The 26,697-nt window shown below is 42.3% G+C and overlaps 1 protein-coding gene across 2 annotated transcripts in view; it reads right to left on the reverse strand.

The window, feature by feature from the left end:
* The window catches only part of LOC115556095 (copine-5), a 114,907-nt gene that overhangs the window by 66,453 nt on the left and 21,757 nt on the right, over positions 1 to 26,697 (reverse strand). The window contains exons 2-6 of one of the 2 annotated variants that reach the window (XM_030373260.1): positions 7,315 to 7,355; positions 6,961 to 7,007; positions 1,741 to 1,844; positions 905 to 944; positions 43 to 57 (exon numbers count right to left, since the gene is read on the reverse strand). In XM_030373260.1, the coding sequence (XP_030229120.1) occupies positions 43 to 57; positions 905 to 944; positions 1,741 to 1,844; positions 6,961 to 7,007; positions 7,315 to 7,355 (247 nt within the window). The remainder of the gene's footprint in view (positions 1 to 42; positions 58 to 904; positions 945 to 1,740; positions 1,845 to 6,960; positions 7,008 to 7,314; positions 7,356 to 26,697) is intronic. The other variant, XM_030373332.1, reaches the window with a different exon arrangement.

A 26,697-nucleotide genomic window follows, 5' to 3' on the forward strand; every position in this document is an offset into this window, starting at 1 on the left:
CCCTGCGCTAGATGAAAAGTGAGAGAAAAGGCTGGAACGTACGTCGAGCTCCGAGGGCTTCCGGGAGAGTTGGGCAGGAAGCGACAACATCAATAACAACAGCAGAATACATCATATACAAGGAACACAACACTGTACAATACCTAGAACTGCTAATGCTGTGCAAATGAGCAATTCAACAGCACAAGGCCACATGCTTTACACTAAAAGCCACATTAAAAACCAAAGCAGGGAACATGCACAAAATGAAAGTAATCCATGGTAAAATGCAAACTTTTGGAATCCAAATACCCACAATAATCTCTGTAACAGATTATCTTCTGGAAAGAAAAGAAGCTCCTTGCAATGCTTTTGACGTTATAGCTTCCATCTTGACTTCATCCAATCTTTATGAAAATCAAGAGTGACTTCACTAATTAGGCTTTAATTGTACTACTTTTGGTCCTGGAAACTACTGGTTAAAAGCATATCATCATCTACAAACTAGAGAAGGTTGATTATTCTTATGATACCGGTAATAAGAAAGTGGGTCAACAAAAAACAATACAAAGATGGATAAACTATGTTAAACTGAAATAAAGACATTGTATAATCAGACAGAATCTCATGACCCGCACTTATTAGCTTGTATTTAGATGCTTCCTCACCAAAGTTTGCATGTTTCCATCATGTCCACAGCATGCAGTGTGCATGCTCTAATTACTGTTTCAAAGCCGAACAACCCTTAATAAACATAATTTGACCAATTTTAGACCATCTATTTCTTACTTTACAATATTGAAGGAATTGCAATAATGGGGGAGCTTTACGATAATTGTGATCATTATGAAAATTCTGTCTTCATAAAGGTAAAGGATTGGCCAATCTCTGTTTATCTGTGGTCTGATATCGGAAAAATCCTCACATGTTTGGACAAGTCAGGACTTTTGGAGTCAACATCATACCTGAAAGAAAAAAATACATTTGTACCTTTGAAAAAAGGAGAAAAAAACAACTAAAAATTGTTATAGTTAGCGTAGCATATGTGCAAACATTTGTGTCAGTCGTTTCCAATATATGCACCCCCTGGGTAACGGGTAATGGGTAGCTATTTCTCTGCTACAAGACTCTCTTCCTTTCTTCCTTAACAGAGAGTAATGATTCTGGTTGCGATTTGCATGTGAATGTAAGCAGATGAAAGGAAAGGAAATGCAGAATATGGGTTGGAGATTAAACGTGATGAAACGATCCTTTCAGTCCAGAGATTAATCAGACTCACTTAAAAACAATGTAGGTAAAGATCATAAAGGCCGGCCCTTCACATGAGAGAATTATGTTGAGCTCTAAAATCACTATTATTTATATGTATTATGTAGCCTATATTACACATTTATGTATAGATGGAAATATACTGTCATAAAGAAACAGAATATGTTTGGGATCATTTCATTCAATGTGAGGTTTTGACATATGCCTCATGTTGGTCCAAAGGACTACACTGTGTGTTATTTAAAACAACAATTAAAGCATCCACATGTTGGATAAGCACAACCAGGCAAATTGGGACCACTTTTAAACAAAAACTTAAACTGAAACTTTAAACTTAAACTCAATTTTAATCTTTTGAATCCCTTTGTATATGGGAAGCCAAATCTGGATCCTAAATGTTTTGATGGATTTCAGGAGAGAGGCTTCTCAATAGCTGACAGTTGAGCAGCATAACGAGCAGTGTCAACGGGTGACTGAAGACAAACCACTCACAAGTCGAAGCGAAGATTCTGCTTCTCCTCAAAGAAGTAGTCCAAGATATACTTCCGGACAAAGTCTGGGTTCAGGGTGTTGTCTATCACCTCGGTCCGGCCAAACTACAAAATATGAGAGGAAACAGAGGCAGAGATAATGCTAGAATGAGATTACAGACAGAAAATAAACAAATTACTATTGAAATAAACAATAAAATAAACACCAGGAAGGTATTTTATTCAAATGGTGGGAGGCAACACAAGAATAGCTGCCTGTAGTGATCTTGCTTCGGTCTTTGTTGCACCCGGCGATGTCAACTGTGTCGTTATACGCCAGTGTAATGTGAAACAGTTGGGGATGAGAGAGAGAGAGAGAGAGAGAGAGAGAGAGAGAGAGAGAGAGAATCCTTTACCTTATACTCTAATTTACCAAACAGGGTTTATATCACCCTTTCCAGCCCGGTGAAGAAAAGTAGAAGAGAAAGAAGGAAGAGAGGATGAAACAGAAAAATTTAGAGGGATAGTATGAGGGGACAGAGAGCAATAGAGCAAGTAAGCAAGCAAGTAGGAAGTGGGTGGAAGGGGGGGGGGGGGAGTGAAAAGCAAAGGAAGAGAGCAAGGAAGAGGTGTATGAGCGCGTAGGGAGATGAAGAAGACAGGGAGGCCAGTGGGAGGGCGCGGAGTGTCTAGCATGAGGAGAAAGGTGATGATGAAAGCGTTCTAATTAGTGGGGATTCTCACTCCCACTCATCCCAACCAGTAGGAAAAAAAAGAACACAGGGCAATGGTCCCACCGCCCGGCTTTATCCAGAGTGACTACACAGAGCTCCCATAACACACACCGCTCCCAATGTACCATGGGGAGCAGAGGACACACATCCTCATCAGCACGACTTCCCTTTCGCTGAAGGGAAATATATCCCACACAGGGCCCTTCAACCCCAACTTCTCCCATTATGGATTTTAAAGGGAGTGATGCGTGAACCCGTCGGGTTTCTAAAACCGGTTAACCGGCTCCTGCAGCGTGACTTCAGGGGCGGCGTCTTCATTTTTTTACCAACATATATCTCTTTGTGTTGAATAATTCAGGCACATGCATCCATGAATAAAGCATCTACTGTGGGTGCTAGCAGGCTGCAGCTAGGCTAATCGCTTTCCAATCAGCTCACTCTTGCAGACTAAACCAAACACAGGGAAGTTCAGTTAATGTGTAACAATTGTTCAAACGGATGCTTCAGTGAGTCTTCCCCCCCAAACTTTATTTATTAGAGTTTTATTGCATTCATTAAGTATTAATAACGCCCCCCCTTGCATATGGGTTATGCAATATGCATACTATGCAGGCTGTTAAGCGTCCTGCTGCTGCAGAGGGACAGAGTTTCCACAGAAAGACTGTTTCCCTGGTGGCCGGTGTTATAATGTACACACACGCAGGTTTAAGCCAGGGGAAACGCGAGAAAAAGCATCAATAAATGGGATTTCAATGTCCTATAAACAAATTCCAGAAAAGAGAAGCATAGGAAGAAAACCCCATTGCTTGCCATTTATACCTACCATATATATACTGATATAGCGCGCTGTTCAGTGTTTTTACAAAGAAAATGGAAATGGTCTTAAAGATGGTGTAGCTTTTAATGATAGTGCAGGGTCAGTTAGGCTTCAGCGAAGAGAACAGATCCACCTTAGGGCTAATGTGAGCGCCATGGAAGCACGCTAGTCGTAGGACGGTTCAGGGTCTACGTCAGGGGTGATTTAATAGATCAGCTCTTCACTGAATGACAGATGGCCCATCCAACAGGGGTGTGGGTAGGGATCCTACGCCTTGTTAATCTGTACAGAGGGGGACTGATTCGTTGCCATGCATAGCCAGCGAGGTAGAGGTGACATGTGTCAGGGCCAAGGTTTATTTTACAGGGCCATGTTGGAAAAGCGTATTTTAGCACCTCAAGCAGCCAATTAAATAATCTATTTTGTCACACTTTCCATTTCCCATAAATACCCTCCATCTACCAGCTGTTTGTGTTCTACCTTTTTAACCATCTGCTTAGCTAGAGGGGAGGAGGGTGGTTATTTACTCCACACCTAATTTAGCATTTTTGGTGATTCACGGTTGAATTGTACTGCCCAAATAACACAAATGTGTGTTATCAGTAGCGTGCTGACTAGAGGTCTGTATGTGACAGATATACATCAGTAGCATGGACCACCGTGAACTGTCTGGGACATTTGCAAACAGCTCTTTATCCCAATTTGATTGGTAAATTAGTGGCGACATTTGCAATCTGTATTTTTCAGAAAGTAATCACCCACTGTTTTCAACATGCTGAATTCATATGAGGGCTAACTTAGGAAACAGAAATTTGCTTATTTTGTGAGTACAAACACTCAAATTTTAAAATGTTTTGGTTCACAGCTATGTTAAAGTTATAACAATTCAACATTAAAATATCTAAAACAAACTAGTCGTATTTTATATATTTTGTTCAGATGTGCACTAATATTATCCCAATTTTTTAAAGAAATTTGGAACTGGGGAGTAAGTGGGCGGAGCCAGCCATTCTATCCCTGAATGTGATTGGCCATTGTGTCCCTAAATGCACAGTAACAGTACGTCACAGTAAAGGCTGGTTTATACTACTGCCTAAAGTGCTGTTCGTAGACACGGAAAGCCCTCTCTGTCGACCCTCGATGGAGACCCTGTCGGAGACCCTCTCCGTAACTCTATGTGGGTATCCAATATTTATTAACAGCCGTGCTGGGATAAACCGTGCTGAGCCGGGCCGAAAACGCAACAAAAGCCGGGCGCAGCTCAGCACAGCACAGCACAGCTCGTGCGTTTAAACTTGGGAGTGGAAACGCAGATACGGCCCGGGAGTGTAGTAAAAGTGCCTGAAATAATCATTTGTGCAGACGGATTTGTTTAGTTGTGCGAGCGCGCAGTCCTTTCTACTTACAAATGTGGCATTGATATGACGGCATAGACCCTCGTCTGCGCACACACTCGGAATCAAACCTCATCATGTGCAGGAGAATGGATTGTTATTGGCTTTTCCCTGCAGAGAAGACGGCTAGCCGAATTCACTGAGATGTCTCCAGTTTAATTGCATTTTAGATATGCTATATGATGATATGATATATATATATATATATATGATATAGTTTGGAGAGGGGTTCTTTGTAATCCGCCTATTGTGCAAGAATATTGACCATTTACCAAGATGGCTCAATAGAGAGGATCACTGCTGCCTGATCCTCTGGGCAGGCAGCAGTGATACACAGTACACACCACTAGACACGCTAATCATACCAGTGGTCAAGTCTTGGTCCGTTTCACATCAATGTAATACAGAGCATGAATATCTATCAAAAACACTTTTCCAGCTACCACCGCAAGTAGAATATTATTATTTGGGAAACACTGTAATGTCAAGGTTAGCTGTAATGTTAAGATTATACAGTTACAATAACATTAAATAAGTTGTTATCTTATCTTATCTTACATTGAACATGCTCATAAAGTATTTATTTAGAGGGTTGTTTAGACCACGGATAACAGTGCTGGGGTTCCTCACGTTACATAAGTTGCAGCTGTTTGGGTCGGCGACTCACCTTATTGTAAGCAAATTCTTGGCGAGTAAACGTTATGTTACATGCGGTTATTAAATTAGAATGACATGAAAAAGGTTTACACAGCTTTAATAAATAAACCTTTCCGTGAACGTGATTTCTGCCTGATTATCCCAATAAAAAATGGCAGATTTACGTTCTTGGATTTTGTAAAGTGATAAATTGTGATAAAATAATACGATGATTAATAATGCATTAGTGTGGATCTTGAATACAACACATGTTAACCATAATATTTTTTCTACACTTCATAATAAATCAATCTTTTAAACTTTAAACCTTGTATCGAAGCGATGTCAAGATTTCCCAATTTTGGACACATTCTAAAATGGACAACTGCACAAGAGCCGAGCGTTACCACAGACTGTGTACATTTTCTGAAGAAGACACGTATTGGTTCTTGGACTCTGTGCGGGGGATCCAGAGGTGTTGATGAGCCTGTGCCAAGCTGTGTTAGCAGAGTGAATTTGGGTGGTGGTTAGGTGTGTGGGTGGGGGGTGTGCTGGCTAATGTGATTTCCCCGCTGAGTAGATAGAAAATACCAAGCAGCAAAGTTCATTAGAGATCTCCTGGCTGGAGTAGCTGGTCGTTATGATAGCCCTGCATGGTGAATCTAGCCGTGCCACTGTCACTACATGCACCTACACACACCACCCATAGACACAAATAGCTGGAGTACAAACCAGACACCAGACACCTTCATGAGGCCTGGGGATTAATGAGGTAGGAATGATGCGACTAGATCATACTTTTTTCAGCAGAAGTGCATAGAGCGACAAGATACACACACACACACACACACACACACACACACACACACACACACACACACACACACACACACACACACACACACACACACACACACAGGTCGCTTTCTCCTTCATAAAGCTAGCATTGTGTTCATCTTTTTTGGAGGGGGGACAAACATGGCAAGCATGGCTATTGCCTATTGGCACCGAAGGACTTAATATACATCTTTCGTTCAATGTTGAGACTACATTGCATACTTAACAAGACAGATGGCTACACATTCACGTGGACATTGTCTCACTGATATGCAAGTAATTCATGTAAAAATGTACACAATAGTCAATTATTTTTTAACATTCAATAATATTGTATAAAACCTAAAAAAAGGAATAAGTCAAGGATTCAAAAACAGTGACATACCGTTAAGCCACACTGTATAATAAAACATGCAATGCATTTATAACCTTCATTATACATCTATTATGCATATAACTGAAAAAAAATTAGAACTAGACAATGGACTAGTTGACCTCTGGTGCAGGTTTTTGTATGAATAGAGACTTTGTGTACTGCCACTACACCAGATTTACCCAACAACCCATAACTACAATATACATTTATGTTTATCAAGCCCATATTGTGAAATTGTGTATGAGAATTTCTTGTGAGGTCATTAGTGCATGCGTCTAGCGGTGGTGTCATTGATAAGAGGTTGAGATGAGAAGGTCATTTCAGAATGACTACATTTTTGTGTAGACAAAAGCAAAATAAACGACAAAAAATACGTAATTTTTATCCTAGGGAATATGTACAGAATGTAGAACAAAATTGGTAAATAAAGATTTTTTTTTAACCTCACCTCTCTCCATTGCTTAGTTTCCACTCCTTGGGTGTAGAGCACACACACTGGGAGGGAATAAAAGAAAGAAAGAACCAACAGGTGATGATTTAGTGAGAATGCCCAGCAGAGAGGAGCCGGTAGAATCCAAAATGGATGATCAATATGAGTGCATTAGCACTGGCCCACAGAACAAACAGACCAGACGCTCTGAGCCACACACACACACACACACACACACACACACACACACACTCCCGTCTCCATCCCAAGAGGTGCACAGTAGACATTCAGCACAAAGCACAAAAAGAATACTAAAGAGGTGGATGTGCAAAAGAAGCACGTCAAAGCTACGTAAAATAAAAACATACTCACAAGGGTCTGATTTAGAGAATGTGTCTTTATCCAACAGGTTTCTGGAAAAGAAAGTAACAAAGAAGAGAGAGCAATGACTCTGGCTGCCAATGTGAACATGCCATATAAATATATCCCCAATATTGAGCTACTCAGCTGAATTTAGGACAAGTGCACATATCATATGTACTCTTCTTGTTTGAAGACCCATAAGTTGATTATTACCAAATTACCAAATGTATATCAAATTCGCCTCACACCATGTTCTACCATCTTTCTCGGACACAGTCCTCATCATTAACAGCTGCCCTTAAAGAGCTTCTCCTTGGGGTTAGCCAACATCAAATCCAAAAGACTAAGAGGGTACACTAAGGCCTCCCAAAAGTCCCTTTGACGACACCAAAAGAACAAGACATTAGTTTGGAGTAGAGTAGAAGGTTCACAGCCCAGTTGGTGGAGTCTAGCTTTTCTACATTACACTATTATTTTAGTAACAGTGAAAAATAGCATAGCTTTGCTATGTTGGAGATCATAGAAAACATAGTCCACCAAGACATGGAAGAAGCTGCCATAATGTTGTATTTGAAAGGAAATCAATATAGACTTTTGTCATGTAGTATAATGAATAACTGCCTATTTAACATTTAGCATTTCTTTTACCAGCTTGTGGTAACCACTCTCCAGCTATTTTCCTACACGATATAGGCTATGTTGCTGCTTCTATTGAGACCTAAGTAGTAATGGTGCACTTATTTGTCTACTTCAAAATACTAATACTATTAAATACTATCGTGTGTGTGTGTGTGTGTGTGTGTGTGTGTGTGTGTGTGTGTGTGTGTGTGTGTGTGTGTGTGTGTGTGTGTGTGTGTGTGTGTGTGTGTGTGTGTGTGTGTGTGTGTGTGTGTCTGTGTCTGTGTGTGTGTGTGTGTTGTTCAAGTGTATTGCCATAGAAACATGTTTGTAGCTTGCTGGTTCATACAATGGCAAACTGATCACATATTTGTGTATTTATTGTACAATCAAAAACATTCTCCTCTCAGAATCTCACCTGACCTCGGAAATGTCTACATTGTTGGCTGCTCTTGAGCTCCCAATCCCCAATTACTCTGATGTTAATAAATGAAATTACGATGCATGCCATGTATAAAAAAGATGTATATCCTTGAAGGGAAGGCCTCTTCAATCCTAGACCTTTCCATCAATAATGACAACTTTGTGGTGCCTGTGACTCGGAAAGCAAGGAACCTGGGTGAGACACTAAATCAGGGATGGACAATTTTCCTGATAAAGAGGGCCAACATTTTTCATCATCACCATCAGAGGGTCACATGACTGTGAATTTCAACCAATCGCATATGAGAGAAGCTAGAAAATAATTCTAAATAAGAATAAAATATTTGGATATATAAATGAATATACATATATATACCTGTATGTATATGTCTGTATGTTAATTCAACCAACATACATACATTTCATATTTTCCATTCCCAAATCCATTTTTGAAATGCCTGTACTCTTGTTAAACGAAAAATACAATGAGATTTAAAAGAAACAAGCACAGTGATTGATGGATTAGTACATTAGTATTTGTCTCAGTGCAGAGGGCTCACAAACATAAGATAAGATAAGAAAATATGTATTGTCTGTCACAACTGACCGAAATTCAGAAAAAGACAGACAGTCTAAAACAATGGCAATAGATTAATGCAAAAGAATGCAAGCAGTGCAAAGGGATGACTGAATGGAGCGAGATATGTTGCCTATTTGTGACTGTTCATTGTGGTGATGGCAGTGGGGATTAAAATACGTATTTTCGTGAGAACGGGACCCTGTAGCGTCAACCTGATGGCAGTAACTCAAAGGATTGGTGGAGGGTTTGGGGGGGTCCTGTGTAATTGTATTGGCTTTCCTGAGAACTGACCGGGTGTACAGTTCTGTTAGGGGGGTTTGGGGAGAGCCAATTATTTTCTGGCCTTATTTACTATCCGGGCAAGTTTTGTTTAGTGCTTGACGGTGAAGGTGTTGTACCAGGCTGAGATATTGAAAGTGACTATGGATTCAATGAATGAAATTCCAAACAGTAAACCACAGTTAAAATGTCCTTGCTGACATTAAAAACTCTCTGTCCCAAGGTATTTAAAAACGTCAACTTGTTCAACTTGTTGTCCGTCAAATGGGCTACTAAGGCCACGTCGTCTGCATACTTTGAAGGGTCATTCATTCTCCACTGTAGGAAATGTTGTTGGTGTAGACAGAGAAGAGAACGGGGGATAAAACACAACCTTGGGAAACACCAGTATTTAAAACCAGTTTTCTCAATTTGAAACCATTCACATGCAATTGTTGTGGCCTGTCCTGTAAAAGCTTTTAATCAATAAAATCAGTGTAGGGTGGACCTGTAGCTCCACTAGGAAATGCAGCAGTGTATATATGTGAACAGTATTAAAAGCAGAGGAAAAGTCCATAAAAAAAATCTTTGTGTGGGGGTGTGATGATAATTTGCCTTGTAGGCAAATTATCATCCCAAGAATCATTTAAGAACAAGTCCCAGGTCTCCTCATTCCAAACATGAATTGTTTTTTAAACTGGTACTCCCCTTTCAAGCTGTGACCTGTACTTTGGTAGCAACAAAATAACTTTGTGGTCAGAATGACCAATAGGAGGAAGAGCTTTTGAAATGTATGCATTTTGAATGGTACCATAGCATAAGTCCAGTATTTGTGCATTCTAGTGGGGACTGTAAACATATTGCTCAAGGTTGGCTAGATTTGTGTTGATGTTGCATTTGTTAAAATCCCCTAGTAGAAATACTGGTGGATCAACAGTTTGACCTACAGGGCTGGAGTAGCTGTCTACTATTTGTTCACCAGCCATTGTAAAATCAGGTCCAGGTATATATACTAAAATTATATGGGAGAATTCTCAAGGTAAATACTGCTTTCTAAAGAGTCATGAGTTCTTAGTGCTTGCAGCTCTGAGGCCCCGTTTACACGAAGGGAAAACGCAGATATTTCCACGCGGTTTGGCCTCTCATTTACACGAAAACGCATTTTTTGTCACAGAAAACGATCATTCCTAAAAAACTCCGGCCAAAGTAGAGATTTCTGAAAACGCCGGTTATGTGTTGTCGTGTCAACGGGGGGAAACGGGGTTTTAGGTTCTGTAGCGTCACATTATGCGCCAGGAAATGCTTATGCCCCGTTTACACCATCCCGCTAATGGCCGCTAATGGCCGATGGACCACTGATGTGGAAGTCGGGGTGATTCGGGTGACATCGGGCTAAAAATGTATGATCGGGTCAATTTATCGGGGTAGCATTTACACATACCCGATGTTATAACGATAACATAACGATGTATGCCAGGGAAGACACCCGAAGTGCGTTTGGCGTCATTTGACGTCATTTCGGGAGAAGGCAAAGGGGAGACTGGTTTAGACTGATATTTATTTATATATTTATTTATATATATTACAATAGCGATTTTATAATAATAGAACGCCGGTTCTAAATGCAGTAGGGCCGAGATCGTTTATTGGCCTGTGGCATGTGCCACCGCGACCACTGACATACCATGGCATATGCCGTTCTGGAACGGTAACTGCCCTTCTGAAACGGTAACTACCGTTCTGAAACGGTAACTACCGTTCTGAAACGGTAATGCCATGGCATATGCCTTTCTGGAACGGTATCTACCGTTCTGAAACGGTAACTGCCGTTCAGGTGGAACGGTAACTGCAGTTCCCAACAATGGTATGTGACACCAGCATAACTCCTCCGTATAATTTCAAGACAGGTATTGCCATAAATGTAAAGGTATATATATTTGGTATTTATTGACACAATATCACAACATAACGCCGTAAATAAAGGGATTTACACGTTTCTCTCGTCCGTGCTGTTGTAAGGATATTTCCGATCTGTTTGTTGTTGCTTTTGTAATGACTGATGCTTTTGAAAACAGCCGGACTTGCTCCGGTGACGGTAGTTATAGCCTAGCCTTCTAGGTGGCCATAGAGCTATAGTCTATTGCTTTGTTCCAATATCCATACTATCCGCAGTCATTATACTTTATTTTAGTGTGACTTATTTTTTATATAGTTTGAGTACGTAGTGCGTTGCAATTAAGATCAGGGCGAAAGGAAGTGTAGTGAAAGGACCCGAATGGTATACTCAAAACGGTCAGACCGATGAGTGTGGATTGATGTACACCTTTCGTGCTCCACAGCAGCGATCTTAGCTGCGTAGCTGAAGAGGCGGAGCCAGGCTGAGCCAACGTCGGCGCATTTTCTTTAATAGGTCCATGTATTTTCCACGTATCCTGCATTAATGGAGTCATTTTGTAGTTTTAATAGCTTTATAACTACTAAGAGTTCACCGTTCAAAGCGAGATGTTTATTGCGGTTGCGATCGTAGTTTCCGGTTAGTGCACCAGAGCCAGGTCCCTATAGGGGTGGCACTGTAGGCTATGGCTAGACAGTCATCCATTTTTCCACTCGTGTTTTATCAAGATGTTCTAGTAGCGTAGCCTATAATAAAGCCTACTGTATGACTGCTTCAGCTCATAACTATTCAATAGGCCAAATATTAAGTTTTGCATCTGTTCTTATTGGTGTTTAACCAAATATTTTAAGTAGGCCTATAGGTTCCTATCATTTAACCCTGATCCAGTGTCATAAACCTTTCTATATCAACATGATCCAGTGGTATCATGGCATACAGGCCAAAAGTTTTTCCGCTGGCAAGCCAATTATGTTAATCGGAAGTTCCATTTTAGTATATGTCTTACGTTATACTCCCGTTCTATTCCCGATTATAGCCGATTAGCCCATAGCAACACCTGGTAACCGATTCTACCCCGATTGACCCAAAATTAACAAACATGTTCGTTCTTTGCCGATGTTGCCCGTTGTTGCCCGATCATTGAGCATTTCTTCCCGTTTCTTCCCGTTGTCTAACGATGTTCCCGGGAAGAGTAACGGTGTTTCCCGATGCAACCACGCTATTTGCCGATGTAATAACGATAGCTGCTGATTTAGCCATCGGGCACCATCGGGGCCCACTATCGGGTAGGTGTAAACAGGGCATTAACGTCATATGAGCGCCCTATGTTTACAGTTTGTTTGTTACAGGAAGACGCTCGTGTTATTCGTTGTGGTTGATTCTGCGGATTCTGATTGGCTTGCATGGCTTTAATTGCACTCGACAGCGTATTTATGCGTTTTGGTGTAAACTACAACTTTTTTGAAAACGATAGTGTGCACAATGTTGTTTTTGAAAACGGAGGGGGGGAAATATTCGTTTCTATGAATACCCTGCTACGTATAAACATGGCCTGAGTCTCTCTGACAGTGAATTTGCCCAGTTCTTGTTGACAGCTATACAGAGCCCGCCCCCAATCGACGTCTGTGTTCTCTGTACATCCCTGTTGAAGCGTATGACATTAAAGCGTATGATTAAAAATCCATATCATCTGATAGCCATGTCTCTGTAAAACAGAACAGACGTGTCAGCCGATAGTCCGAATCCGAACTCACGAGTGTGGACAGCTCATCAGACTTGTTCCCGAGCGATCTTACATTTAAGAGAGTTATGGCAGGTCTTTCTGCAACCTATTGGATTTACACCAGTTGATTACACAATTCACAAGGGTTTGTGCTGACACTCAAACCATCATTGATTTAATACTTGCATCAGATCAATCCAAAATATTGATAAGTGGTGTATTGACTATGGCCTCAGTGATCATGATTTTCTGTACACGCAAAATCTAAAAAGTGCAGTTAAATTGCCATAATACAATTAAAGCCAGATCTCTGAAAAACTACAGGAAGGATGCTTTGTTTACACTCTTAAGGGATACAGATTGGTCTCCAGTATTCAATTGTGCAGAGGTGGATAAAGCTTGGGTATACTTTAAATCATTGTTTCTGGTAGCGGTTGACACTATTGCTCCAGTAAAAAACATCAGAATTAAAGTCAGAACAGAGCCCTGGATAAATGCTGACATTTTAAAAGCCATTAAGAAAATAAATGGTCTTTTTAATTAGTCTAGGAAGAGTAAAGATGAGAATTTGTTCAGACAACAAAGGAATGAGGTACACCGATTGATTAGGAAAGCCAAGGTAGGATTTTTTAATGATAAAATAGCAGAAAATAGGAATGACCCAAGGAAGTTATGGAAGACCTTGAAGCTTTTAGGGTACACCAAAACAGTCAAGACTAAATCTTTTAACCTCAATCTAGATATTGAAGGCACAGTTATATCTGATAAATTAACGGTGGCAAACAGTTTAAATAATTATTTTACAACCATCGTCAACACACTGGTGAAAAAGTTGCCCAACCAAGCAGGGCTCTATGGTGACAATCATGTACAACAGTTTTATCTGCAGAAGGGAGTCCAGGCAGACACATTTTCCCTGATGAAAGTATCCAATGATTCAATTTTTCAAAAGCTTAACAGTCTAAATCCAAACAAAGCAAAAGGTTTGGATAATATTCCCACAAGGTTCATTCAAGATGCTGCAGAAGTTATTGCTCCATGCGTAACCCATCTAACCAATTTGTCCATTGAACAAAGCACATTTCCAAACTAATTTAAAAGGGCGAGGGTAACTCCCTTATGCAAAAAAGGAAGTAAATTAGAGCAGGGAAACTATCGCCCTGTATCCATACCATGTTGCCTCTCAAAAATAATAGAAAGGGTTGTTTATGAGCAGATAGAAAACTACTTATCCTCACACAATATCCTTTATGAATTTCAATCTGGTTTTATAAAGGCACACTCTTGTCTGCTTTATTTGATGGATCAAATCAAGGAAGAAGTGAATGAAGGAAAATATTGTGGTATGGTTATGTTAGATCTTCAAAAAGCTTTTGACACAGTTAACCACACTATTCTGTTAGCTAAACTCAGGGCCTTGGGTTTCAACAATACATCACTTCAGTGGATTCAGTCCTATTTGGAAGGCAGAGAACAAGTAGTGGATGTAAATGGGATTATATCAAACCCACTTCCACTGTCATGTGGTGTCCCCCAAGGAAGCATCCTAGGGCCTCTATTTTTTCTGCTTTATATCAATGACATGGAGACAGCTTGTACCTGCAACCTCTATCTTTATGCAGATGATTCAGCCCTCTTAGTCTCTCACTAAGTTCAGAACTTCAGAAGGTCAGTACATGGCTGTCTGAAAACAAGCTGTCCCTCCATTTAGGTAAAACTGAATCAATATTCTTTGGATCAAATTCAAAATTGAGGAAGTCACCTGGGGCCTGTACTACGAAGCTCGATTAGAGGGTTAGCAAGGTATGTTGAGCTGAAAGCCTGGGTTAGCTGTACCACGAAAGTCGATCTCTTTAAGCGTCGCTGTATCACCATGGTGACTTACGCTCGCAACCAAACCGGGTCGGGAGCAGCTTTTCAGCTTAGTCTACCCGGAGATCGGCTACTTATATCGGCGTGCGCAGCTTCCTAGCCCCTCCTACGACAATGGCGTCACCATTTGTAGGTGTTCCCGTGGACCTCGGCGCACTTATCGTACAGGCGTCTCTCCGGAGACAGAGGGTTTTTCGGAACAGAACCAATCCCTTGGCATTGTCTGACGATATTCTTTATGAGAGATACAGATTCTCATCAGAGGGTATTGGTTATTTGATCTTCCTTGTTGGACCATATGTATTCAATGCTACACAAAGAAGCCGTGCACTTACTAGCCGCGTTTACATGGACATCTGATCCGCATAGATTTCTATGCGGAATAGAAAATGATCATATATACGCCTCATTCGGAATACAATTATCTGTTCGGCATAGAATTCTATGCCGAATAGAAGTGGTGGTGTAGTCCGTTTTAATCGACATGCATACACTTATTCCGAACAGATTGGGGTTTAACTTAGAGCAGCTGCAGTAGTTCGCTATTGGTCGACTGAGCTCCGTTGGTACTTTTATGCACACCGAACTTGACCGCTGTCAAGGAAAGTGGATTTATTGCCTGATTCACGTCTTTGTTCGTAAGTAGTCCGGTAAGCGTGTGTGGTTGCTAAGCGATGGGACATGGGTGTTTATTAATGACGAGTCTGCGTATCGTAGTGTCCGCGCGCGTCCGAGATAACTGTAAATGAGTAGGCTACTACTAGTACTTTTGCAGGCTGAACGTTAAAATACTTCTTAACTTAGAGAGACCACTCTCTACCACCAGTCTTTGCTGCGGACCACATTCAAATTCCTCTTGTTTGCGGCGGAGGTGGTGGTGAATATAAAGATCGGACGTAGCTGTGCTGTCCTCCTTCTTAAAGGTCCCATGACATGCTATTTTATGTATTCTTTAATATAGGTATTAGTGGGCAACTAACACAGTATTCAAAGACGTTCCTGAAATTCAGCCGTGGTGCAGAGTTACAGCCACTCCGAGCCAGTCGCACATTGAGCTTCCCCCAAATGCGCTGTTTCGGTGGGCGTGTCAAGGAGGAGGGTGGGGGTGTGGCCCTGAGCAGCTTGCAGCCAGGGACTATGGAAGCATATATGTAGCAAAATTCAAATGGCAATGCAATTTGCAATTTGCAATTCAATAAGTAATTACGTTATGCAATTGACAATGCATTATGCAATTTCATAATGTAATTTGTAAATACGTTATTCAAAGTGTATTTTAATATGCAAAGTGACAATGCAATCCTCAATTACATTTGCAAAAGTTATAACAATAAAAATACAATAACATTTTGTCAAATTCCTTTGAGTTCCTTTATTCAAATTGCAAAGCTATAGCGTCCCCGTGATTGCAATCCACTTCGCCACGCTCCGTGTGTTGCGATATTCAAATGACATTTCAATCCGCAAAACGGAATCCAAAACGGAATCCAAAACGGAATCCAAAGAGGAATACAAATAGGAATCCAAAACGGAATCCAAAGAGGAATCCAAATTGGAATCCAAAGAGGAATACAAATAGGAATCCAAAAAGTCAATATGCAAAGTGGCAAACGTATCAGCCAATCAGCGTCTCGACGTCACTTTCTATTGTCTCCAAGGGTATCTCCACGGTAATAATAATAATAATAATAATAATAATAATAATACATTTAATTGAAAGGGCGCCTTTCAAGACACCCAAGGTCACCTTACAGAGCATAAAGTTATCATAAATAGTTTAAAACAACACATTGTGGAAAAATAATAATAATAAATAAATAAATAAAACAAAAACAAAACAAACAAACAATCAAGACAGTGATCAGTTAGACGTTGTGTGCGAGTTTGAACAGGTGAGTTGTGACTTGAAGGTTGTAATGGTGTATGACTGTTTTATGTATGGGGGGAGGGAGTTCCAGAGCCTGGGTGCTGAACAGCTGAATGACCGGGCACCCATTCGTAATGAGTCGTGATGTGGGGATACATAGTAGTCCAGCAGAGGTTGAGCGGAGGGAGCGGGAGGGAGTGTATTCTTGGAGGAGCTCGCAGAGGTAACTGGGGGCTAGGTTGTGGAGAGCTTTGTAGGTGAGAAGTGGGCGGAGACGGTGGGTCTCCCGACCCGTTTTGCACCAAGTGCCTGTAGCACTTGGGAAATCTTTGTGTATACCACACTGGCGTCAAAACGTACCAGTGAGGATAAGTCGTCTATCCTATCTCCCAGAACACGCACTCTCTCTACTGCATCTGTGTCTTCAACTCGATTGTTCTCCACATCATCGGCCAAACTTCGGAGCGTATCAATAATCTCCATTGGTGACCATGGACCATAGGCTACGAACTAGAAGGGAACAAGGAAATTAAGAGCAAGTGACGTAGTTGCCGCCCAGACGCTGATTGGCTGATACGTTTGCCACTTTGCATATTGACTTTTTGGATTCCTATTTGTATTCCTCTTACGATTCCTATTTGTATTCCTCTTTGTATTCCTATTTGGATTCCTCTTTGGATTCCTCTTTGGATTCCTCTTTGGATTCCGTTTTGCCAAATCTTTTGCAAAGCGTTCGTTTTGCGGATTGAAATGTCATTTGAATATCGCAACACACGGAGCGTGGCGAAGTGGATTGCAATCACGGGGACGCTATAGCTTTTCAATTTGCATAAAGGAACTCAAATAATTTGACAAAATGTTATTCTATTTGTATTGTTATAACTTTTGCAAATTTAATTGAGGATTGCATTGTCACTTTGCATGTTAAAATACACTTTGAATAACGTATTTACAAATTACATTATAAAATTGCATAATGAATTGTCAAATGCATAATGCAATTCCAAATTGCATTGCCATTTGAATTTTGCTACATATATGCTTCCATAAGGGACGGTACCATGCGCTCTGTTTACAGTGGATGTATCGCAATGGCGAGGCGCACACAGCCTTTAGCCGTGTTCTGTAAATATTCTAGAACACACGGGAGTCCTGGAGCTCTATATCTAAATATTATCATATAGCCTACACAGATATCTATATCATATAATACATATTATCACGGCCAAAAGCTGTGTGAGCCGATATTCCGACGTTCCTGGTTCTTCAACGTCCACATCAATGTGAATACACACACTGTAACGCAAGTGTTTCTTGTCGGTTCTTTGACGTGTCTTGTATTTCCACAACGAGACTGTCGTGGGGGTTATCTGAGCCATGGTTGAGAAGGAATTGGGGGGAAAGGAACTTTGGTTTGACTCGCTGAAGTAGGCTACATGAACTGCGACATGCCGCGAGGCACCATCGCCCGGCAGCGGGCAGCCGGCAGCAGGCAGCGCGCAGTTCAGTCGACTTCAGGTTGATGTGAAAGTGGAAGAACCAGAGACGTCGCAGAACCCGTCAAAGTCGTTTGTGATTCATAATATCGTCTGGAGGCGCACACAATATGTTATATGATATAGATATCTATGTATTATATGATATTATTTAGATATAGAGCTCCAGGACTGTAACGCAAGTGTTGTACACTTCCTTGTTATTTGGATAACCGTTCGGCTGTTGGTGTGATGGCGCATAACGCGTCGGACTCTCGTCTCTGGTATTTCTACAACGAGACTCGTATTGGGGGTTATCTCAGCCAAAGTTGAGAATGAATTGGGGGGAAGGAACTTTGGCTTTGACTCCCTCAAGAACATGAACCACGACATGGAGGAGAAAGGGATTGTTGGCGGCGAATGTCTCCCGCTTGAGCCCCGCTGAGGGACCACCGCCGGAGGCGGAGGTGCCTAAGCGCTGCCCGGCAAAGATCCCTTTCTCCTCCTTGTCGTGGTTCATGTTCTTGACTTGAGGGAGTCGAAGCCAAAGTTCTTTCCCCCCAATTCATTCTCAACCTTGGCTGAGATAACCCCCAATACGAGTCTCGTTGTAGAAATACCAGAGACGAGAGTCCGACGCGTTATGCGCCAAATAACAAGGAAGTGTACAACACTTGCGTTACAGTCCTGGAGCTCTATATCTAAATAATATCATATAATACATAGATATCTATATCATATAATATATTGTGTGCGCCTTCAGACGATATTATGAATCACAAACGACTTTGTCGGGTTCTGCGACGTCTCTGGTTCTTCCACTTTCACATCAACCTGAAGTCGACTGAACCGCGCGCTGCCTGCTGCCAGCTGCCCGCTGCCGGGCGATGGTGCCTCGCGGCAACCGGTGGCATGTCGCAGTTCATGTACTTCAGCGAGTCAAACCTAAGTTCCTTTCCCCCAATTCCTTCTCAAACATGGCTCAGATAACCCCCACGACAGTCTCGTTGTGGAAATACAAGACACGTCAAAGAACCGACAAGAAACACTTGCGTTACAGTGTGTGTATTCACACACACACATGTGGCGCTCGCACGGTCGAGTCTCATTGGCGGGCCAACGTCTCTGGGCGGGCCAGGCAGAGTAAGGGGAGGAGCCGAGATTCCTCATGACGTCATGAGCACAGACATTCCAAATCAGCGCGCTTGAGCCTCCGTTTTTTCAAAGGCGAGCAGAACAGCTAGTGCTCGTTTTACACCAAACGCAAGTTTTAGCCACTGGGGGACCATAGGCAGGCTAGGGGAACTCATATTTATGTTAGAAAACCTCACAAAGTGAGATTTTCATGTCATGGGACCTTTAATTGAAGGAGCAGGCAAAGAAAAGCTCTCTCCTGCTGTGCTTTCATTAAAATCAAATTCACAATGCCAAATAGTGATAAGACGTCCATTATGTCGCCTCCGGTCTAGAGATGTGTCAGGTGTGCGCGAGAGACATAACGGACACTTTTGTTACTGCCATGTATACAGTAGGGGAGCACATTTTAGGAACAGATCTATTCCACATAGAAATCTATGCGGATCAGATGTGTATTGTAAACACGGCTAGTGTTGCGCAGTGTGTCTGTGTTTCAAGTTCGAAGGTGGCCCCGCAAGTTCAACTTACATTAACCTATAGTCAAGTGCCGTGTTGTCCATTATCCCTTATATAACCGCTATGTCAGTGACACAATTAGGCCTAAGCATTTTTTATTCTACAAATTCATATTATAGCTGTGAGAATTGTTAAGAAAAATCACCTCCATAGTCGGAAAACCAAATCATAGGCTAGATTCACCTGAAATTATTCAAATGGATGCTTACAACTTCACATTGAATAATATTTTTATATTTATTTTTGACTTGGCCCCATGTTCGTAGGAGCAAACATTTTACCCCCACATATATATGGGGGTAAAAGGGATGATGATACATAATATTTTTTAGACAATATGCAGAATCTTTTCACTTACGAATTAACACGGTAGGCTATTTTTTGCCAGCACGCCACCCTAGCCATATTATGGGCAACCGTGTTCCCCTTGGCTGTGATTTGAACTTTGAATTCCTCGTAGGAGTTCATAATAACACACTGCTCGCCTTGGATGAAATACACCGCTCTCGCGCGATTTATTTTGCATAAGGGTGAGTCAAATGATGCGAGAAACGCCCCTTTTATGTGAACGCGCATTGAACCTAAAGCGGAAAACCTGGTTCAACTAATTGAATCTAAAGTGAGCGTCGTGGTACCATTTAACTCTGATTACGAGTTGCGGCTCTTTCGAGCCAGGTTTTCCCAAGAAAGCCTGGGTATGTTCAGCGAGGTCCGTGGTATACCCCCCTGGATTCAAGGTGGTAGTGGGTGATTCTGAGATCACAGCCAAACAAACTGACATACTAAGGTTACATTCTAGACAATAAATTAACCGGGGAGGGTATGGCTGTGAAGGTTATTTCCAAAATAAATCAGAGAATCAAAACCTGATCGGCAGAAGAGGGATAGGTGATAGCGCAATTTGTGATTGCATCAAGGCCTTTAGCAGAACCATAAATAAAAATAACACTAATAAAAATACATTTTTGGCGGGACGCTAGTTGCCCATCCCAAATGATCCTTTGCTGCGACCGATCCCTCCTACATTTTCATGCTGTACAACATCAGGGGGAAACATCCATTCTACAGCCAGGCCATGCATGTTTTGGGTCAGGCTCTTATCATCTCGCATGTAGACTACTGCAACTCGCTTCTGGCTGGTCTGCCTGCATGTACCATTCTTCCTCTGCAGCTCATTCAAAATGCAGCAGCATGGCTTGGAAACTACCCATGTTCTCCCAAACGACGCCACTCCTCTGCACCCTGCAGAGGCCACCAGTGTCTGCTCAAATCCAATTGAAGGCACTGGTACTTGCCTACCGTACTGCAAATGGCTCTTGCCCATCCTACATCCAGTATATAGTGAAACCTTACACCCCAGCCTGTTTACCATGCTCCATGACTGCCAAACAGCTTGTTATTCCAGCACTAGAGGCGCCTCTATCTGCCGCTCAACATAATCTGGATTGTTTGCTGTCCTGACTCCAAAATGGTGAATGAGCTCCCCACTGACATCAGGAAAGCCGATACCCTACTCATCTTCTGCAGTATACTGAACACGTATCTGTACAATATGCATATTAGCCTATGAAATAATAATAAATAACATTCTTTATTGCACTTAAAACAGTAACCCTATTTGATCAATGTTATGTACTCAAATTATCCTTGCACTTATATTAATCTTCAGTGTTGAATGCAATTATTGTAATTTGCTTTGGACAAAAGTGTCAGCTAAATTAGTGGTATTGAATGTAACTTCAAAATGTGCTTAGCAGAGCACAGATCTAAGCCAAGGCACCAGCTAGATATAAAAGGGCCTGGCTTGGACGGAGCCGATTGGCTGGTCTGAAGTCCGAAGACACCCCACAAGGCCCATTGTTAGATTGGCGGGCCGGGGAGGTTAACCAACAATCCTCATGAGCCCTGGACAAATCTGTGCTTTGAAATATCCCGCACACAGACACAGAAATCGTTTTTTCACTGCCAAATAGGCCCCGTCTTATACCGTCTTTTTCCCGGCATTGTCCTTGCATTTACACTGACCGAGGTAATTAACCGGCTTGATTTCCATCCCAATTTCCCCTCTTGAACTCTACACACATTGGGGCTATCAGTTTCATGTAAATGCGATAAGACGGCATTGGGCAGGACTTGGGTAGAGGTGTTGATGACCAAGCAACATGTTCTAACTGGAGAGACTGGGAAATCCGCGAGCTGCTGACCATCATGGGAGATAAGTCGATGCAGTTGCATTTAAAGAAGACATTTAAAGATGGTGCGATCGATGAGAATTTAGCAGAGATTTTTTCCTTATGAGGCTTTTGCCTGGATAAAAAATCAAGTGGTAAGCAAAATAAAGAATATGTTGGCGTTTTTGCAGTTGCAAATAGTTAATCGCATTTGCAGCCTGCAGTCAGATGTAGTCTAATCCGTCCTATTTCAAACTTCTCCTTTCTGGCCAAATTACTGGAAAAAGTCGCTGCTTCACAACTTCAGTCCTTTCTCACGAAAAATTTACTTTATGAGCACTTCCAATCTGGTTTCCGTCCACATCACAGCAAAGAGACTGCACACTTTCGAGTCGTAAACAACCTTCTCTGGTCTGTTGATAATGGTTCCCCAAACATTCTCATCTTTCTGGACTTAACTGTGCATTTTACACAGTCAACCATAATGTGCTCATCACCCGCCTGTCAGCTCTTGGTATTTCAGACATAGCCCTCCGCTGGTTCCGGTCCTACCTCTCCAATAGACAAAAAAATTTCACTCTGGGCCCTCACAAGTCTTCCACAAGCCCCGTCACTCGTGGTGTCCCCCAGGGTTCTGTTGTTGGGCCTTTCCTCTTCCACCTCCGCAACATAGCCCGCATTCGGCCCTTCCTCTCTACCTCTGATGCACAAACCCTGGTTCACTCCTTCATTACCTCACGTTTAGAATACTTGAACTCCCTCTTCATTGGCCTCCCAACTAAATCACTTCAAAGATTGCAATATATTCAAAATTCAGCAGCCAGGTTACAGGTCATAACAAGCAATCTGATCAGATCACCCCTATTCATGAATCCCAAAGGTGGACGATGAGAACTGATTCCGAAAACAAGAGAACTGATTCTTTCTTCTTTTTTTTTAAACTACAAACGAACAGAGCTTCATCTCCCGCGACCTTATATTAATTGAGTTTAAAACGTTCTCAACGATTCAGCCAATGAGAGCAGGTAGCAATCGCATTGCCATAGCCCATGGGTAAGCAAATGATAAGGCACCACCACACAAGTTAACTAAGGATCGCTGTAGGCTTCAATATCAGGCAAGCACTTAGTATTGTTTTTCGGACCATTACGAGTCATGTTTGGTCTAGTTGCTAACATGCTTCACTACTTATTAACGCTTCTTGGAAGACGGCATTTAATTCTTACTGCACCCCATTATGTACTAAGGATATTTATGAAAAAAAGGCACGTATGTACATATTATATATGCTTAATATTTACACTTAACCTGGGTCATTTCTCCAGAACATTATAAAGTAGTAGGCTACATGGGGAGCGTGTCTATGTTCCCCGGGTCCTATGTTCCCCGGGTCCCATGTTCCCCTCTTTGTATGAGACTGGGGAACAAAAAGGGTCCTATGTTCCCCGATATGTATGTGCCCAAAGTAACAGACCGGGGAACCTATGTTCCCCGGTCTGTTACTTTTTCAACCATTACTGCCAAATTCCGGCCGAGATAACTACCATTGCATGTCTTTACCTTTTGTGGAAGAGGGAGAGACGTCGGAGAACCTGACGCAGTCTATTCATACGCCGGTAAACAAACCCCGAAAAGCCCAATCCCAATGAGAGCTTCCCGCGCTACGGCCATCCGGAGGCGCACAGAGCTTTTGGCCGTGATGTTATTATACAATTATATTATATTATATACTATCATATAAAGAGCTATGGGAGTCGCAAACGGCAACATTAACTTTATCCTCCATGCTGCAGTTCACCCCGGACTGCACTGCACTGAGTTGGCCGGTTGAACGCTGATTGGCTGTTACGTTACACATGTCACTCAGTGGCCACGCTGTTGAACGCCGATTGGCTGTCATCACGCGAATGTCGCGTCGAAGTTTAAATATTTTTAAAGATTGATAGATTGCGGGGAACATAGGACCCTTTTCCCAGAAAAGGGTCCTATGTTCCCCGCTTTTCCGAAAAGGGGTCCTATGCTCCCCGGTATGTATGGCTACAGGGGAACATAGGACCCTTTTTTGGAAAAACGGGGAACATAAGACCTATTTTAAAAAAAAAGGGTCTTATGTTCCCCGAGCGGGGAACATAGAACTCGGAGAACATAGGACCCGGGGAACATAGGGATGACCCCGCTACATGCATGTTGATTAACATTTATTCCATAATTTCCGATTCCCTGGCAAATGACGTAACAGACCATCTGACTTAACGAACGAATCAAACAAACGAATAAAACGAACAAATTGTGATAGTGAATGAAACTGAAAGAACTGATTCCTGGAAAATAATCGTTTTGCCCATCCCCAGTCCGGAATGAAATTCAAAATTCTTCTTCTCACCTTCAAAGCCCTCCATGACCTTGCACCTCCTTACCTCTGTGACCTTTTGACCCCTTCTACTCCATCCCGCTCACTCAGATCATCGGACCACATTTTCCTCACTGTCACCCGCACCAGACTTTCTACCATGGCTGGCAGGTCTTTCAGCGCCATGGCCCTGGAACTCCCCTCCTCAATCCCTCCATGATTGTCCCTCCTTCACTCTCTTTAAAGCTCATCTCAAGACCTTTCTGTTCCAAGAACACTTCGGCTCTTCTACCACCGGTGCATAGAGCCTCTTTATAGATTATTTTTTATCTTTTTTCATTTCTGCTGTTGCTGTCTTGTTCTGTGTGTGCTCATGACAATGTAAAGCTGGCTCCTAGACAAAGGCCGAATATCCCCCCTCGGTTTTACACAGGCAAGACAATGAAATTGCAACATCTGCCAAACAGCATCTGTACCGGCTTGGCAGTGTAAAAATGCCTAGAGATGGCGCGAGAAACATAACCTGGGTGGCAGAGGTCATTATTTTTTAGATGATGATACTGTGTCCCTCCTAACCTACTTCGGACAATAGGTACCATGTTTGAGGGCAAAAGAGCAAGGGTGGTAACCCCAAATGGCGACAGTGAGGAGTTTGACATCCTAGTAGGGGTGTTACAAGGAGACACCCTCGTCCCCTTCCTCTTCATTATAGTGCTGGACTACGCACTCAGGCAAGCCATCAGTGGACGAGAGCTGGAACTCGGCTTCACCATTACACCGAGGAGGTCTAGGAGATTCCCTGCCGTAGTCCTACCAGACCTGGGCTATGCAGACGACATCAGCCTGATATCGGAGCGTGTAGAGCAGGCACAGGAGCTCTTGACCAGAGTGGAGACGGAATGTGCCAAGGTTGGTCTTAGGCTCAATGCCAAGAAAACCGAGGTTATCACCTACAACATCCTCCCGGACCATTCCCCTCTAATTACAACAGGGGGCATTGCTCTGAAGGTAGTCAATGACTTCAAGTACCTGGGCTCATGGGTGAACTAATCAGAGCAAGACCTGAAAGTGAGGGAGGTGCTCACTTGGAGGGCCCTGAATGGCATGGCCTTTGTATGGAAATCCAACCTCCCCAGAAACATCAAGCTCAGCTTCTTTTACGCGACCGTGGAGTCTGTTCGACTGTATGGCTGTGAGTCTCTGGATGTCTCTGGATGGGTGCTACTCCAGAATGCTCCGCGCAGTACTTAACATCAACCAGAGCGTGCATGTTACCAACAAGCATCTGTATGTCGGGCTACCCGGGCTTAGCAAAAGGTAGCAGCCAGGAGAATGAGACTGGCCGGTCATTGCCAGAGGCACCGCGAGCTTTCAGCAAGCAGGCTGGTGCCATGGGAACCAACACACGGGCATCGATCAAGAGGACGTCCCACACCAACATACGTGGACATACTTCTGAAAGATGTGGGAGCAGAAAGCATTGGCAAACTAGCCAGATGCATGGAGGATCGAGAGGATTGGAAGCACCGCTGGAGGACTCGTCCGAGGACGACCAAGAGATGACCTCAAAGTGTCTTTATCTTCTTTCTCTCTTAAGTAAATGATCCCTCAATGACACGTTTTTCTCTGAACTTTACATCGGGAGTTGCACTGTCTGACTGTTGCACTGCCAATTCTTACAGTTCATTTATCGCTTCTTTCTTTCCTTTCAGGACGATCTTTTGGCGTAGTTCCTTGACATCTTTAATTTTCCTACATTGTTCTCATTCTCAGCTTTTTTAAAAAAAAAAACTTTTTTTATTTCAACCTTTTTTCATAAATGTATTGCTTTCCTTGTCATCTCTACCTTAGTTTCTCCTCCACATTTGGCGCTCTACCTATCCATCACGAATGACCTTTTCATGTGGTGAGTCAGGGGTTGCAGTGTACCCAATACAATTACCCCTCCTTCTCATTATGTGGTCCAGGTCACAGCAGCAACAAGAAAGAGCCATCTACATTTTTTTTTAAGCACACAGTCAGTAGAAGCTCTTTTTTCATTCTATGGCAGGCACTCAAAAAACAACAACACTGTCTCAAAGCTGTCATAGTAGCATCATCGTATACAAGCACTTACTCATAGAATGGTTTGATAAAAAAAAGATTCAAGGTCACGCTTTCAAGATAATTTCCCATATATTTCACACATATTTATAAACCACAATACCGCCAAAGAATATACTAACACGTTCCACTGTGGACATCAAAAGAGAACAAAACAAGATTGCAATGCAGATTTGAATAATAACAAATATAACCATTGTGATTTTTTATAAGGTGGATGAGGAATCCTTCTCAAAGGACACACTGGGAAAGGAATGTGTCTGTGAGTGTCTTCTGGTACATGAGATAGACAGTGTCGGCTCAGTGAGAGCACTGAAAAGCATATCAATCTTACACTCCACTTCTATCCTTGCCACCCACACACACACACACACGTACATCCACACAAACAGTGACAAACTCATG

Source organism: Gadus morhua, chromosome 1 (assembly GCF_902167405.1).
Source record: "Gadus morhua chromosome 1, gadMor3.0, whole genome shotgun sequence".
Lineage (NCBI taxonomy): Eukaryota > Metazoa > Chordata > Actinopteri > Gadiformes > Gadidae > Gadus > Gadus morhua.